The following is an 11,870-nucleotide window of genomic DNA, read 5'->3' as shown; positions in this document are numbered from 1 at the left end:
GTCAGAGTTGTATGTTTGTTTCAACATCCGGCATTTGCTCACATATCAGTGGAAATGTAAAGGCTAAAAGTGGTTCAAATGTAAAACACCAGAGATGCCGAAGTAAGTGGACTGTAAATATTAATAGTATAAATTTTATACACTCATAAATTGATCTTATAAGATGTTTTTTGAGGGGCTGAGATCACATGATTGATATCAATATTAGAACGTGACAGAGGAAATATAAACCCTAATGAGATCCATTTAAAAAGTTCTGCTGAGATTTCTAATTTTCCTTTTTTAAAATAATTCGTACTTCTTGAGTTGAAACTGTATGAAAGCAGATACTATAATTCCACTACCTCTTTATTATTGAGATCATAATGGGTGGTTGTGTCACTTCTAAAGTTTAGGCCACCCTGTTTAAAATGAATGAGGGGGCAAAAAGCCCAGTATTGTCTGTTAAACATATAATACAAAGATATTAAGGCTTAGTCCTGCTGAAGTGCATTACATTATTATATCATTCATTTTGAATAGGGTGGACAAAACATTAGAACTGACTCCAGCACCCACTGTGACACATTGTATAATGATCATCTTTCTGACAGTTTTAACTTAAAAACTTGATTGCATTAGATTGTACAGGTCATTCTTTTTCTTCTGGTACATCCTGCACTGTGTCCAGCAGTGGTTTCATTTGACAATTGAATAGAACTGGTAGAACCGGTTGACATCAATAAGGGAGGAGTTTTTGTGGGCAGTTTAATGTATATTGTAGGTGAAGTGCGCAGCCCACCTGACCACAGTCTGTTGAAAGAGAGAGAAAAAGATTATAATTGGGTCATTATATAAAAAGTCTTGAAGCATAGTCACTTCTTTGACATGAAAATCGATAAATTTGTGGGTTTAATAATGAGAAAACGATTTAAAGAAATCTTTGAAATTAAATGTTTTGCGTAATGTGGCAAAGCAATTCCTAATGTGAATAAGCTCACAGAGTGCTGTACAATATGTGTTGATCCACAATAGCAAATGATAAATGACTGAGCACTTTTTGCCTGTATCACCTGGCCTCATGGGGCAGTGCAGGTGTGTCGGAGTAGGGTAGGAGGGTGTTAGCCCGCCGCGAAGACAGTGAGTTCATTTTGAAGATTTCCAGCTTCAAAGAGACAGCATGCACTCTCTGCTCTCTGTCCTCACCCTGTTCCTGGCCTGGAGAAAAGGAGTTGGGGCATCAGACCTTGCCATGCCCTTCATGGTGAACCTGGACACGGAAAACCTGGTCTGCTTGAAGTGGGGGTTTGACAATCTGCAAGGAAAAATAACATTCGTACTGGCAGTCAACACAACAGGCTGGGTGGGCTTTGGCTTGAGTCCGAACGGAGGAATGAATGGGTCAGACATTGTAATAGGGGGGCTTAGGCCGGAAGGAAGCTACTTCAAAGTAAGTTATTACATAAGAAAATTAGTTTTAAGTTTCCACCATTGCAACAAACATAAAGTGTATCATAAAGTGTATAACACTGTGTTACATGTACACGACAAATGTAACAGTATTAGCTTTCTGCTGCTGAAAATATTGTTTTGTTTTAAATGCATCAGGACTATTACGCCACAGGGAGCTTCATGCCTTTAGTGGATAAGCAGCAAAGCTACACTCTCCTGTCTCTAAATGAAAGTGAAGGTCAAACCATCATGACCTTTCAGAGGCCTATTCAGACGTGTGATGACCAAGACATCCAAATCACTGTAGGACGTTTTTATTATTCTGTACATACTTTATTGCATTTGGATACAAAGAAGACAGACGTTTCTTCCTTTAATTAAGAAGCTACAAGTACTAGTCTGAGAACTTTATGCAGTTTGAATAATAATTTTGATGTTTGGAAATTCTACACAAAAGCATTATAAGTGATTAATGATTAATATGGAAATCATGTGAAAATATTCACACTTTTAAATGTCAGAAAAATATCACTAGTTGATGCAATACTGCTGGAAACTACATAACATTAAAGCCAACTATCAAACAAACTAATGGACCCTATTGTGTAAGAACTAGGGAGATGCACACTCACTTAGGCATTTTTAAGTAAGTAAGATTTAGCATGGATTGTTATTTGTAACCCTAGTGCTTTGTATTGTTCTTCTAATTCTCTAGTTAAAGCCCAAATGCCTTTCTTGAAACCCAGTAAAGTCTGTTTTCAGAATTCTTTTGTTAGGTTCACTTGAATGTTCCCCTACTGTCTTTCATTGGGTGTTTTCAGATACAAATGCTCCGGCAACAACAAGCCACACAAGAGGCTTATAATGCTTTCTATGAAGTACATGAAATGCTAGACAGTTTGGTAATGTAGTAGGTGCCATTTCCACTTGGAAATCTCATGAATGTTGTTGCTTACTATTGATCCCTTCACAGGCTCAGCCCATTAAGCTGATCTACGCATATGGAACGACAGATGAGATCACTTATCACAGTGCTCGCAGAGGTACCAAGGAGGTCAACCTTTTAAACTATATGCCCAGGACCTCCCTTCCCAACAGCAACTATATTAGTGCCACAGTGAACAATGTACAGTAGGAATAATTGACTATAGATGCTAATATATTGAAAATGTGTTTTTCTTTTTTTTTACTTTAACCAATTTCCTCTCTTAATGAGTAGTATCTAACAAGGGAACTGTTTTTTTTTTTTTAGGATGGATTAATGGAAATGTTTTAAAAAACTATTCTGATACAGTATGTTTGAATGTCCAAACTAAGATGTAAACAAACTGTGTTTTGTTCATCTTTATGTTTTGCAGATCACTATCCCTACCATTCAAACATACTATCACTGCAAGGTCATGAACTTTTCAAACTTAAACACAAAAGTTCATGTATATCAGGTAATCATATCTTGCTCATATTACATTCATACATCTGATATTAGTATTATTATGTATAACTACAAGGATATTAAAACATGTTAAAACCAGACAGGTACTATAAATGTCATTAAATAATTTGTAAATGTGAGAGAGTAGACATCATCAAATGTGAAAGTAGTTCCTGAAGTAAAAAATGTAAAATAAAACTGCATTAATAGGAGCATTGTTTTTCAGAAGAAAAAAAAACCTGTCTTTCTTGTTCCTGTCCTTTGAATTATTGTTCTTTAAACCTTCTGTACCAAATCTCTGTCAGGTTGAACCAGTGATTCAGAACTACGACATTGTTCATCACATGCTCCTGTACCGCTGCCCATCCTTTGTGAAGCACTCGTATGACAAGCCGTGCTACCAGGGCGACATAGGGGATGCCTGCTTCGGGGTCGTGGCTGCTTGGGGAGTGGGAGGAGGGGTGAGGGACTATCAAGTGTCCATAGCCTTTATACTGTTATAATATACTATATTTACACTCCAAGATTGTATTCTTTTGTATATTGGTGAAAGGGATATGCTCATGTCACCTGTTCCCCAATGTGTCTATGAAACTTCAGGTCTTTGAGCTTCCAGAACATGCAGGTATTCCATTTGGAGGAGTGGACAATATTACTTTCTATAGGCTGGAAATCCATTACAATAATCCAAACCTTCAGGCAGGTAAGGATACCTGTTCACTTTGTCTTTCATTAAGAACTACTATAACAATTTATTCATTCTATGAGGGATTCAATATGCTGATCATGGTGTTCATTCAAGGTTAGAGTTGAACGGATCACGCGAGGATGTGATGTTTTTCTCAGTTTAATGTGATTAGAAACGGAATCTTTTTGGGTTTTTAACTACTGACTCGGGGAGGGGGAATACAATTGAACAGTTGCATTAGGGTCTGGGAAAATGCAATTGATATTTTTCAGTATTCTATGAAATGTCATTAAATAAACCATGTATTGATTATACAAATAATAACTACATATTAAGAAATAGCGAATTAGTAATTGCAGCCCTAATTGATTGTCATCAGTACAGTTTGACTACTCCGGCACGTACATGAGATTCAGCGACTCACACTGGGCAAATTATCCAAAACTAAACTGAAGCCACTATGGGTGCCAAAAATTTTAGGTCCTAAACAAAAGCATCTTTTATAGTTAATTCCCTGCACTCTACGCTCACTTATTTTTTGCACTCAAACCTCCATGATCAAGCCCAAACTAAATCATCGACATGACATTGCTGTGGTGATTTTCGGGGACTTGACTTACTGTAAACGTTATGTGTAAAATTGTTAGAAGTCCTCTTTAGAAACATACCAACCTGTTCCCACAGACTGATTAATCCTTTTCACAACCAGGAAATTGACCTTTTTTTGTAAAGTTGTCAAAATTCCACATAATATGATCCACACAACTGATTTTAAATGCAACTTTTACTTTTAATGCTGCCTGGACAATAACTACTATACAATTACACTGACGCTGTGTTAAACACTGTAAGTAGTGGGACATACTTACTATTCTTTATCACATGACCACAGTGCAACATTTTTAAATCTATCTCTCTGTTTAGGCAAGACAGACAGCTCAGGGCTAAGACTTTATTATACAACCCAACTCCGACAGCATGACGTGGGCATCTTAACTGCCGGTTTGCTTGGAGTTGGCAATATGGAGTATAACATACCTCCAAACGCCCTTCAGTTCCACACCTATGGGGTGTGTAATACGACTGTCCTTTCTCAGGTATGGAGTGTTTTATTAGAGGTTTTAGCCAGCAGGAGGGGTTCTTAGGGTCAAGTAAAGAGGTATTTTATTTGTTGTTTCTGAATATGTTCCTGAACATAGTTACTTTCCATTCCTAGCTTGTGAATCCTATGCCCGATCTTCAGTTGTTTGCTGTATTAATGCACACACACTTAACTGGGAGGAAAGTCAGAGTTGGCCACTACCGGTAAGAAAGAAAGTCTGGAGGTTTTCTCTATATCAGTCGAAAAAGGGGGTTTTACATAATTTGGCATTATGTGAAAAATCATAATTGTGGGCACAGGTTTGATGCCATTCTTCTTCTTTAACTGCCATTTTATAACCTTTTGTCTATGTAGAAATGGAGAGCAGATTGACTTTTTGGGCTTGGAAGAAAACTACAACTTTGAGCTACAGCAAATTGTTAGTTTGGGAAACATCAAGACCATCAAGCAGGTAATTGACTCCCTGTTCACATGTTATATGCTTGGGTTGTTCAAACCCACTGTGTTGACAGTGCTGTATAATTTATCATGCCACATTTACTCAAATGAGTAAATCAAAATGTCTCTTACCACAGGGTGATGAAATTGCAGTAGAGTGCACCTACAGCACTGCGAATCGCACTAAAGTAACTAAGGTAGCTAATGTCATTACACACACACACATTTATATATGAGTATAACTTTACATGACCCCCTGTATCAATTAGTACAATCTAATTATATAGTGCTGCATAAATTATTATGTTTATTCTTGTAAATAAAATAGTATAATAACAATTTATGAAAAAAATATTTTTGGGGTACTCTACTACAGTACTTACATTTTCTGCCACTGCTACCCCATTACAATACGAGAGAAATATTATACTTTTTACTCCACGACTTTTTGGAAATTTGACAAATTACTTTGCAGATGCAGATCAGGTATACATAATATAACCAATCAACAAACTCTGTTGCATTGTTATAAATTATATTAAAACAATGTCTAATTTATCATTTACAACTTTTTAAGCCCAATAAAACATTTGCCAGCTGCAGTGATGTAAACATTAATTTATCAACATCACAAACACACATTATTGTAAATGCATATTGAGTACTATTAATTTTGGTGCTTAAAGGATATTTTGAAACTGTATAAATAATTGCATGACTTACTGACTCCTTCAGATGGGGTTAGCAACCACTGATGAGATGTGCCTGGCCTTCATGTTCTACTATCCTGCAATCAGTGTCTCTGCATGCCTTAGCCATCCAAATACAACATCTCTATCAGGCACAAACTACCAGTAAGACCTGATGCAATCGTTCACATTTCTGCTGTGTTTAATTTACAAACAGCTTGCAGGTTACATACATTATATATTTATTTTTGATGATGTATATTTTGGTATGTTCTTTGCCAACTACCTCTATTTTCATTTCTGACAGAATGTCTGAAAGTGAAATTGCTCAGTATGAGAGTTCTCTAAAGATGCTACCACAAAGTCAGATGGTCTCTGATAACAATGTAAGTCACAGAATAAATTGCCTTCAGTCTTAATCTAGAAAAAAATCCCCTATTACTTTGTAATTTCTAAATGATAAAGTGTTTGTTTGGCACTTTCTCTTTCAGTTTTAGACATATTGTTATTCAACTATAAAATATACACAAATCATTTCAGTCATTTTTGTTATCGGTTATAAGGTAGTATTTTATCCCTCTTGTTCAGATTTGTTTTTCTAATTTTGTTTATGTAAATTTGCTTTTAATGATACAGATGTATAATTTATTTTAGTATTCATCGGTTTTCCACTAAGAGTTTTACTTATCACACATATTTCTTTATGTACAACTCTGATTGTGCAATTTATTTAGTTTTGTGTCACATATACAGTTGGCAAGTTTGAAGAATTTCCTCGCCATTTATGATTGTGGATTTGTCAAAGTAAAAAACTTAAAGCCTTTATTCATCATCCTGTATGTGTATGTGACATTTACAGGCATTTAAGCTGAAGTTACTGACGAAAAAGCTACACTGTTGGTGTTTATTGAAACATTTCTTTTTGCAGTACCATTTAAAAAGATGTTTATATAATATTTTCTTTTTCACAGGCCAAATTCAGATTATTCAAAAATTGCATTGTCAGGAAGATGATGAAGACTCCAACTGTCACTTGTCAGAGTAATGCGTCTAACAGACTCTGCACTGCATGTATTGTTAACCCAGCTGGAATGATACTTGTTCTACTCTGGATTGCAGTAGTGTAACATGGTGCTGCATGTAGCAGATCCATTCTTCTGCAATCTTGATAAAAAAAGACACAGCTGATAAAAACAGAAAGCTGTATGCCATTTTCTACTTGTATTTGATCCTTTCGTTTCATATCTTTTCTTTTTGGAATTAACTGCTAATCAAGGCTCAGGTGCCGTATTATCATACTGAGATTTATATTACTGACTTTGTTTAAACTATGTTTTCTTAAAAGCAAAAATGCTTCACCTCATCTGCGTAATTCTATACAGTTATAAGGTAGTTTAATTTCACAATATAATAATACAATACATTGAGTTTGGCAATACAATAAGCTTTTATACCCTAATACTTTTTATGAAGAAAGCTACTTCTACTATAATTGTTTTTCCTCTAAATGAACTAGAGCATTCTTGGCAATGCTGCACTGCTATTTGACAATAATACATTGATTATAATACATGATTTTTGTTTTAATACAGACATTATATGGTATTTAATTTGCTCCATTAGATAAAAGTACTGTGCAAATTCTATCACCTACCTCTGTATTACATTATAGCATATGTTTCTTATGTAGCCTATTGATTATGCAATAAGTGTATGGATGATATATTAAATATTGATCCATTATCACTGACTCTTGCATATATTAGTTATGTAAAAGAACCAATCACCTAATATTACATTAAAGAAACAACATACAAGCTGCCACGGACACAATTTGATGCAGATGAAAGTGACATGTACGGCCGGTAGTTTCACAGGCGTCCTCAAGGGGGAGCTCTGACTTATTTGCGTTCTTGTCACTGTGCTGCTGTCATGTGTACGGCTAGCTAGCTGCTATCCTTGGCAATGTTGTCACTATCAGAATGATATCGCAGCGAGACACAGGAGAACTTGCTCGGTTTTATACTGTCACAGACCCTAAAAAGCACCGGAAAGGCTATACAGTGTACAAAGTCACCGCAAGGGTAAGTAAAAGGAGAGCAAGGAAACTGACAGCTAGCCTAATGCTAGTTGTTGTTAGCTAGCTAGCTGCTGAGCTTGAGCTCTGCTAACGCAAACACAAATGACGATACTTATGCTGCTTGTGTTCAGCTGCCAAGGGTAACCGCGGTTTTAAAGGCCACAAATGTACCAAACCGAAACATTCAGGCGTGGTTGTGGGTTGTTAAGTTGCTATTTTGTCAGTGTTAGCCTTAGTGCTTGAAACCGATCCAACTGCTGACGAATGGCAAACTCCATTTGCAGTAGTTACGTTAGTGTAAACTACATGTAACATTACGTAAAATATTGTGGTTTAGGAGATGGTGTCAAGCATTTGCGCCTAAAAATGAGCTTTTCGTCTCTGTTATTAACAGGAAACCTGCTATTGCCCTTGGCTGCTTTTGAGGCAAGTTTCTAGGAGCGATGCTGGAATAACTTAGCTATATAAGTGAAGTCATTAAGGAGAAATAATAAAACCACTTACAGGATGGGATCTGTAGTTGGACCTCTCAGTCACTTTGCCAGAAAGTGCCGCTGTACTGTAAAGAATTCATGCTAGGAGGGACAACCTAGACAAAATTCACTTGGAGCTTTCGACAACAAAACTGCTTCTTTTCTTTTCCTTTCGGCTGTTCCCTTTCAGGGGACGCCACAGAGAATCATGTGCCTTACACAACACCACCCTGTGTTGTGTGGCTACGCTCTCCCCGATCAATACTTTGCAGTCACTGATCTCTTTCAGATTACAACATCAACACAGGTTGTAGTCCACCAGAGTGCTTCTCCCTCCGCTCTTATGTCACCCTATTTTTCTGCCTCTTCTGGAAAAAAGTGTTCACTCACATCCTGCCTGTCGGGCATAACCACTAACAACAATGAACGTGACGTCACGCCTTCAATTTCCAGCTTCAGAGTCATCCACCTGTCTGATACTCTTTTCACCTCCAGAACATTCCTTTCAAACCCCCATTTCAGGATAACTCCTACTCCATTTCTCATCTTATCCGACCCATGGTAAAACAACTTAGACCCTGCTTCTACGCTTCGACCCTTGCTACCTTTTCATCTGGTCTCCTGGACACACAGTATATCCACTTTCCTTCTCTGCATCATGTCAACCACCTCTCTAGCCTTCCCTGTCCCAACATTCATAGTCCCTACTGTCAGTCCTACACATTTCCTCTTCTCTGTCTGCCTACGAACGCACCTACCTTCTCTTCTTCTTCAACCAACAGTAGCCACCGGTGCTGTTGACCTATAGGGTGCCGGTCTTAACCCGGGGCCCGACTGTTCCAGTATGGAAGTCAGATTCGGTGTGGAACTCATGATTCACATGTGTAATTTCACATGTGTTTTGTGTAGGATGCCCTTCCTGACACAACCCTCTTCATTTATCCATACTTGGGACAAGCACATGAAGACACTGGCTTGTGCCCCCTTGTGTTGTATTTTTGGTCAACCAAGCTCATGTATGAAATTCTGACTTATATTATGTGGTCTTCGCAGTCATTAGATCTCAACCCAAATAAACAACTAAAACATTTTTAGACTGATGTGTTAGACAGCACCACCCTCAAAACACCAAATAAGAGAACATCCTTTGAAAGAGTGATGTTCCATCCCACCAATAGAGATCCAAAAACCTAAAGAATCAGTGCACAAGGTGCAGTAAAGCTTTTTTGATAGCACATGTTGGCCCAACACCTCACTTACACACTTTATATTTATTTATTTATTTATTTATGGTAACCTGTCTGTATGACCCTGATCATAAAATTATGAGAAACATTTCATTAATTTCATTTCATCAAAGTTTTACAGCCAAATGGGGCACATTGCCTACAGCAATGCGGGGTCTGTTTCTGCCATCAGTTTTACTACTAATGCTGGTGATGTCTCGTTGTAACACTCAAAACTTCCGTCACTCCCTTCATAATGCACTCATTGTCACGCTCAGAGCTGTGTCCCTGCTCATGCTTGTGGCAGCCTCACAAGAATATCTCTGCAGTAAAACCAACTCAAATATCTTGAATAGGAATGACATGGGATTTCTAAAACCTTGAGCACTTGTGTTCTTCTTCCATACAGATAATCTCCAGGAAGAGCCCAGAGGACGTCCAAGAGGTAAGAGCTCAAACCAATATTTTATATGGTGACTTTGTGAGTTTGCAGAGCTTTGGCAGGCAGTGGATTTTCTTGAAAGACAGCAGTGTGATGGATTATTTTAGCAGGAAAGTTCCTCAGGCTGAGTTGGTTGAACCCTATAAGTATAATAGTTTGATATATCTGAACATATTCACTTATAGTATATTTATATAATATATTTGACACAAGTACACCTATGGTAAAATTACACACGTTTAAGGAATGCCTGTTACATCATAGGTCAGTGTTACTCATCACTGTGATGATTAAAAGCATATGTTTTTTCACTCAAGACAACCGTTTTGTGTTTTAAAAAGTTTAACCGATCCTTTAACTGTTCCACCTTCTCGCAACATATCGTGAACATGCAGTAAAATCACATAACGGTACATACGGTCTTGCACTGAGGAATGCATTCTGGTGTGGAACCAGCACTAATGCAGTGGGCATGATGTCAATTACTGCATGTGTTTCTAAGAGACAGAGAGGAAGAGTTTTGCCTGGAAACTCATATCTCCTTTACTGAGTAGTGCTCCTGTTTGGGAGTGGTTCTCAGCCCAGTGTGTCTCACACCAGCTGCCCAGCAATAGATTTTAGGAAACTGGACTTGCATCTTAACATAGAATAAAGAAGTAGAAAAGAAGAACTCGATTCAGGTTTGTTTTTAAATGTTGTGTCTTGTATTTGAAGTTTCATTAAATAAGATGGCAAAGAGGACTTTATCTTGTTACGAGTTAAATGGATCCATGTGTTGGCATAGGCCCAGTTAGCAGTAACTGGCATTTATTTCATTATAGTTTTTGGCTACCGTGTGCTATTGTTAAATAGTTTACATGTTTGTTGTCTTAAACAAGATGTAATGAATTTTTGACTGGTTACGATATTTAAAAATCAGTTAAGTGAGTATTTCTTTTAGATCCAACAGTGTTTAGTACACAGAAGTAATGTGATCCATTTAGTGAGGCTTCATAAATGTTTAAACACGGACTATTGAGTCCAAAAGTCCTCCCTTAACTCATCCACCTTCCTATTTTCATCAAGCTCCCTTCTGTGTCTTTTTTAGATAACAGTGTGGAAGAGATACAGTGATTTCCGAAAGCTTCATCAAAATCTCTGGCAGCTGCACAAAAATGTATGTAGCCAGTCAGAGCTGTTTCCTCCCTTTGCCAAGGCCAAAGTCTTTGGTAAGCACCTGACCCACTGATTCCATTACCCTAATAAAACTATAAAGACTTAAAGTTTGTCCTTTTTCCTTTTTTATTTTCTTCTGTTCCTTCCTATTCTCTTCCTTGGTACCTTATAATTTTATGATTTTGTCTAGAGTGACCAAAGAAAAACTGTAATTGGGACTGTCTTTTTATGAGGCAATTCAGCAACTACATCTTTTCTACTAGAGAACGCTGCCACCTTAAGACAGCTTAGTGCTGTTACTTAGCAAGCACCACTTTTACTTGATCTGATCGATCACTTGGGTATAGGCAGAATCAATCTGTGTGTGTGTGCCTCTCTCCATTTATCTTCATTTATTTATATATAGGTCGTTTTGATGACTCAGTGATTGAGCAAAGAAGACAGTGCTCTGAGGATCTGCTACAGTTCTCTGCTAATATTCCGGCTTTGTATAGTAGTCAGCACATCCAAGATTTTTTCAAGGTAAAAATACACGTACACACACACACACTTACACAGAGAGATTTACAGATTGAATATGAAACTGTGTGTCATATTTCTTCAGGGAGGGGAGGTTCATGACGGCTCAGAGCTCATTGGACCAGCTGAGCCCATTTCTGAATTCCTGGTTGACAGTTTATCAGACTGCAGCTCTGATGGTAGGATTAAACGCAA

The 11,870-nt window shown here is 37.5% G+C and overlaps 2 protein-coding genes across 6 annotated transcripts in view; both read left to right on the top strand.

Annotated features, from left to right (window-relative positions):
* The first annotated feature begins 1,129 nt into the window (after window positions 1–1,129).
* Window positions 1,130–7,656, top strand: moxd1l (monooxygenase, DBH-like 1, like). Its single transcript, XM_067483064.1, has 13 exons — window positions 1,130–1,429; window positions 1,588–1,734; window positions 2,405–2,557; window positions 2,790–2,873; window positions 3,169–3,324; window positions 3,464–3,566; window positions 4,476–4,648; window positions 4,768–4,856; window positions 5,008–5,104; window positions 5,229–5,288; window positions 5,827–5,945; window positions 6,088–6,166; window positions 6,752–7,656. The coding sequence occupies exons 1-13, from the start codon at window positions 1,160–1,162 to the stop codon at window positions 6,905–6,907; spliced, it is 1,686 nt and encodes a 561-aa protein (XP_067339165.1). The 5' UTR covers window positions 1,130–1,159; the 3' UTR covers window positions 6,908–7,656.
* Window positions 7,657–7,680: 24 nt separating this feature from the next.
* rps6kc1 (ribosomal protein S6 kinase polypeptide 1) overlaps window positions 7,681–11,870 on the top strand; it is a 48,435-nt gene continuing 44,245 nt past the window's right edge. For 3 of the 5 annotated variants that reach the window (XM_067483055.1, XM_067483057.1, XM_067483056.1), the window contains exons 1-5: window positions 7,682–7,864; window positions 9,969–10,004; window positions 11,089–11,209; window positions 11,563–11,678; window positions 11,761–11,854. In XM_067483055.1, the coding sequence (XP_067339156.1) occupies window positions 7,763–7,864; window positions 9,969–10,004; window positions 11,089–11,209; window positions 11,563–11,678; window positions 11,761–11,854 (469 nt within the window). In that variant the 5' untranslated portion in view covers window positions 7,682–7,762. Of the gene's footprint in view, window positions 7,865–9,968; window positions 10,005–11,088; window positions 11,210–11,562; window positions 11,679–11,760; window positions 11,855–11,870 lie in introns of all 5 variants that reach the window. The other 2 variants (XM_067483058.1, XM_067483054.1) reach the window with 1 other exon arrangement.

Source organism: Channa argus, chromosome 17 (assembly GCF_033026475.1).
Source record: "Channa argus isolate prfri chromosome 17, Channa argus male v1.0, whole genome shotgun sequence".
Taxonomy (NCBI): domain Eukaryota; kingdom Metazoa; phylum Chordata; class Actinopteri; order Anabantiformes; family Channidae; genus Channa; species Channa argus.
This window is presented reverse-complemented; position numbering and strand designations above follow the sequence as displayed.

What these genes read in the sequence shown, in the direction of transcription:
- moxd1l (XM_067483064.1), top strand. Translation starts at nt 1,160, where the DNA reads ATGCACTCTCTGCTCTCTGTCCTCACCCTGTTCCTGGCCTGGAGAAAA. An exon ending in GTCAGAGTTGGCCACTACCG is followed by an intron (nt 4,857 to 5,007) that starts GTAAGAAAGAAA and finishes TTGTCTATGTAG; the next exon opens with AAATGGAGAGCAGATTGACT. An exon ending in CTATCAGGCACAAACTACCA is followed by an intron (nt 5,946 to 6,087) that starts GTAAGACCTGAT and finishes CATTTCTGACAG; the next exon opens with AATGTCTGAAAGTGAAATTG.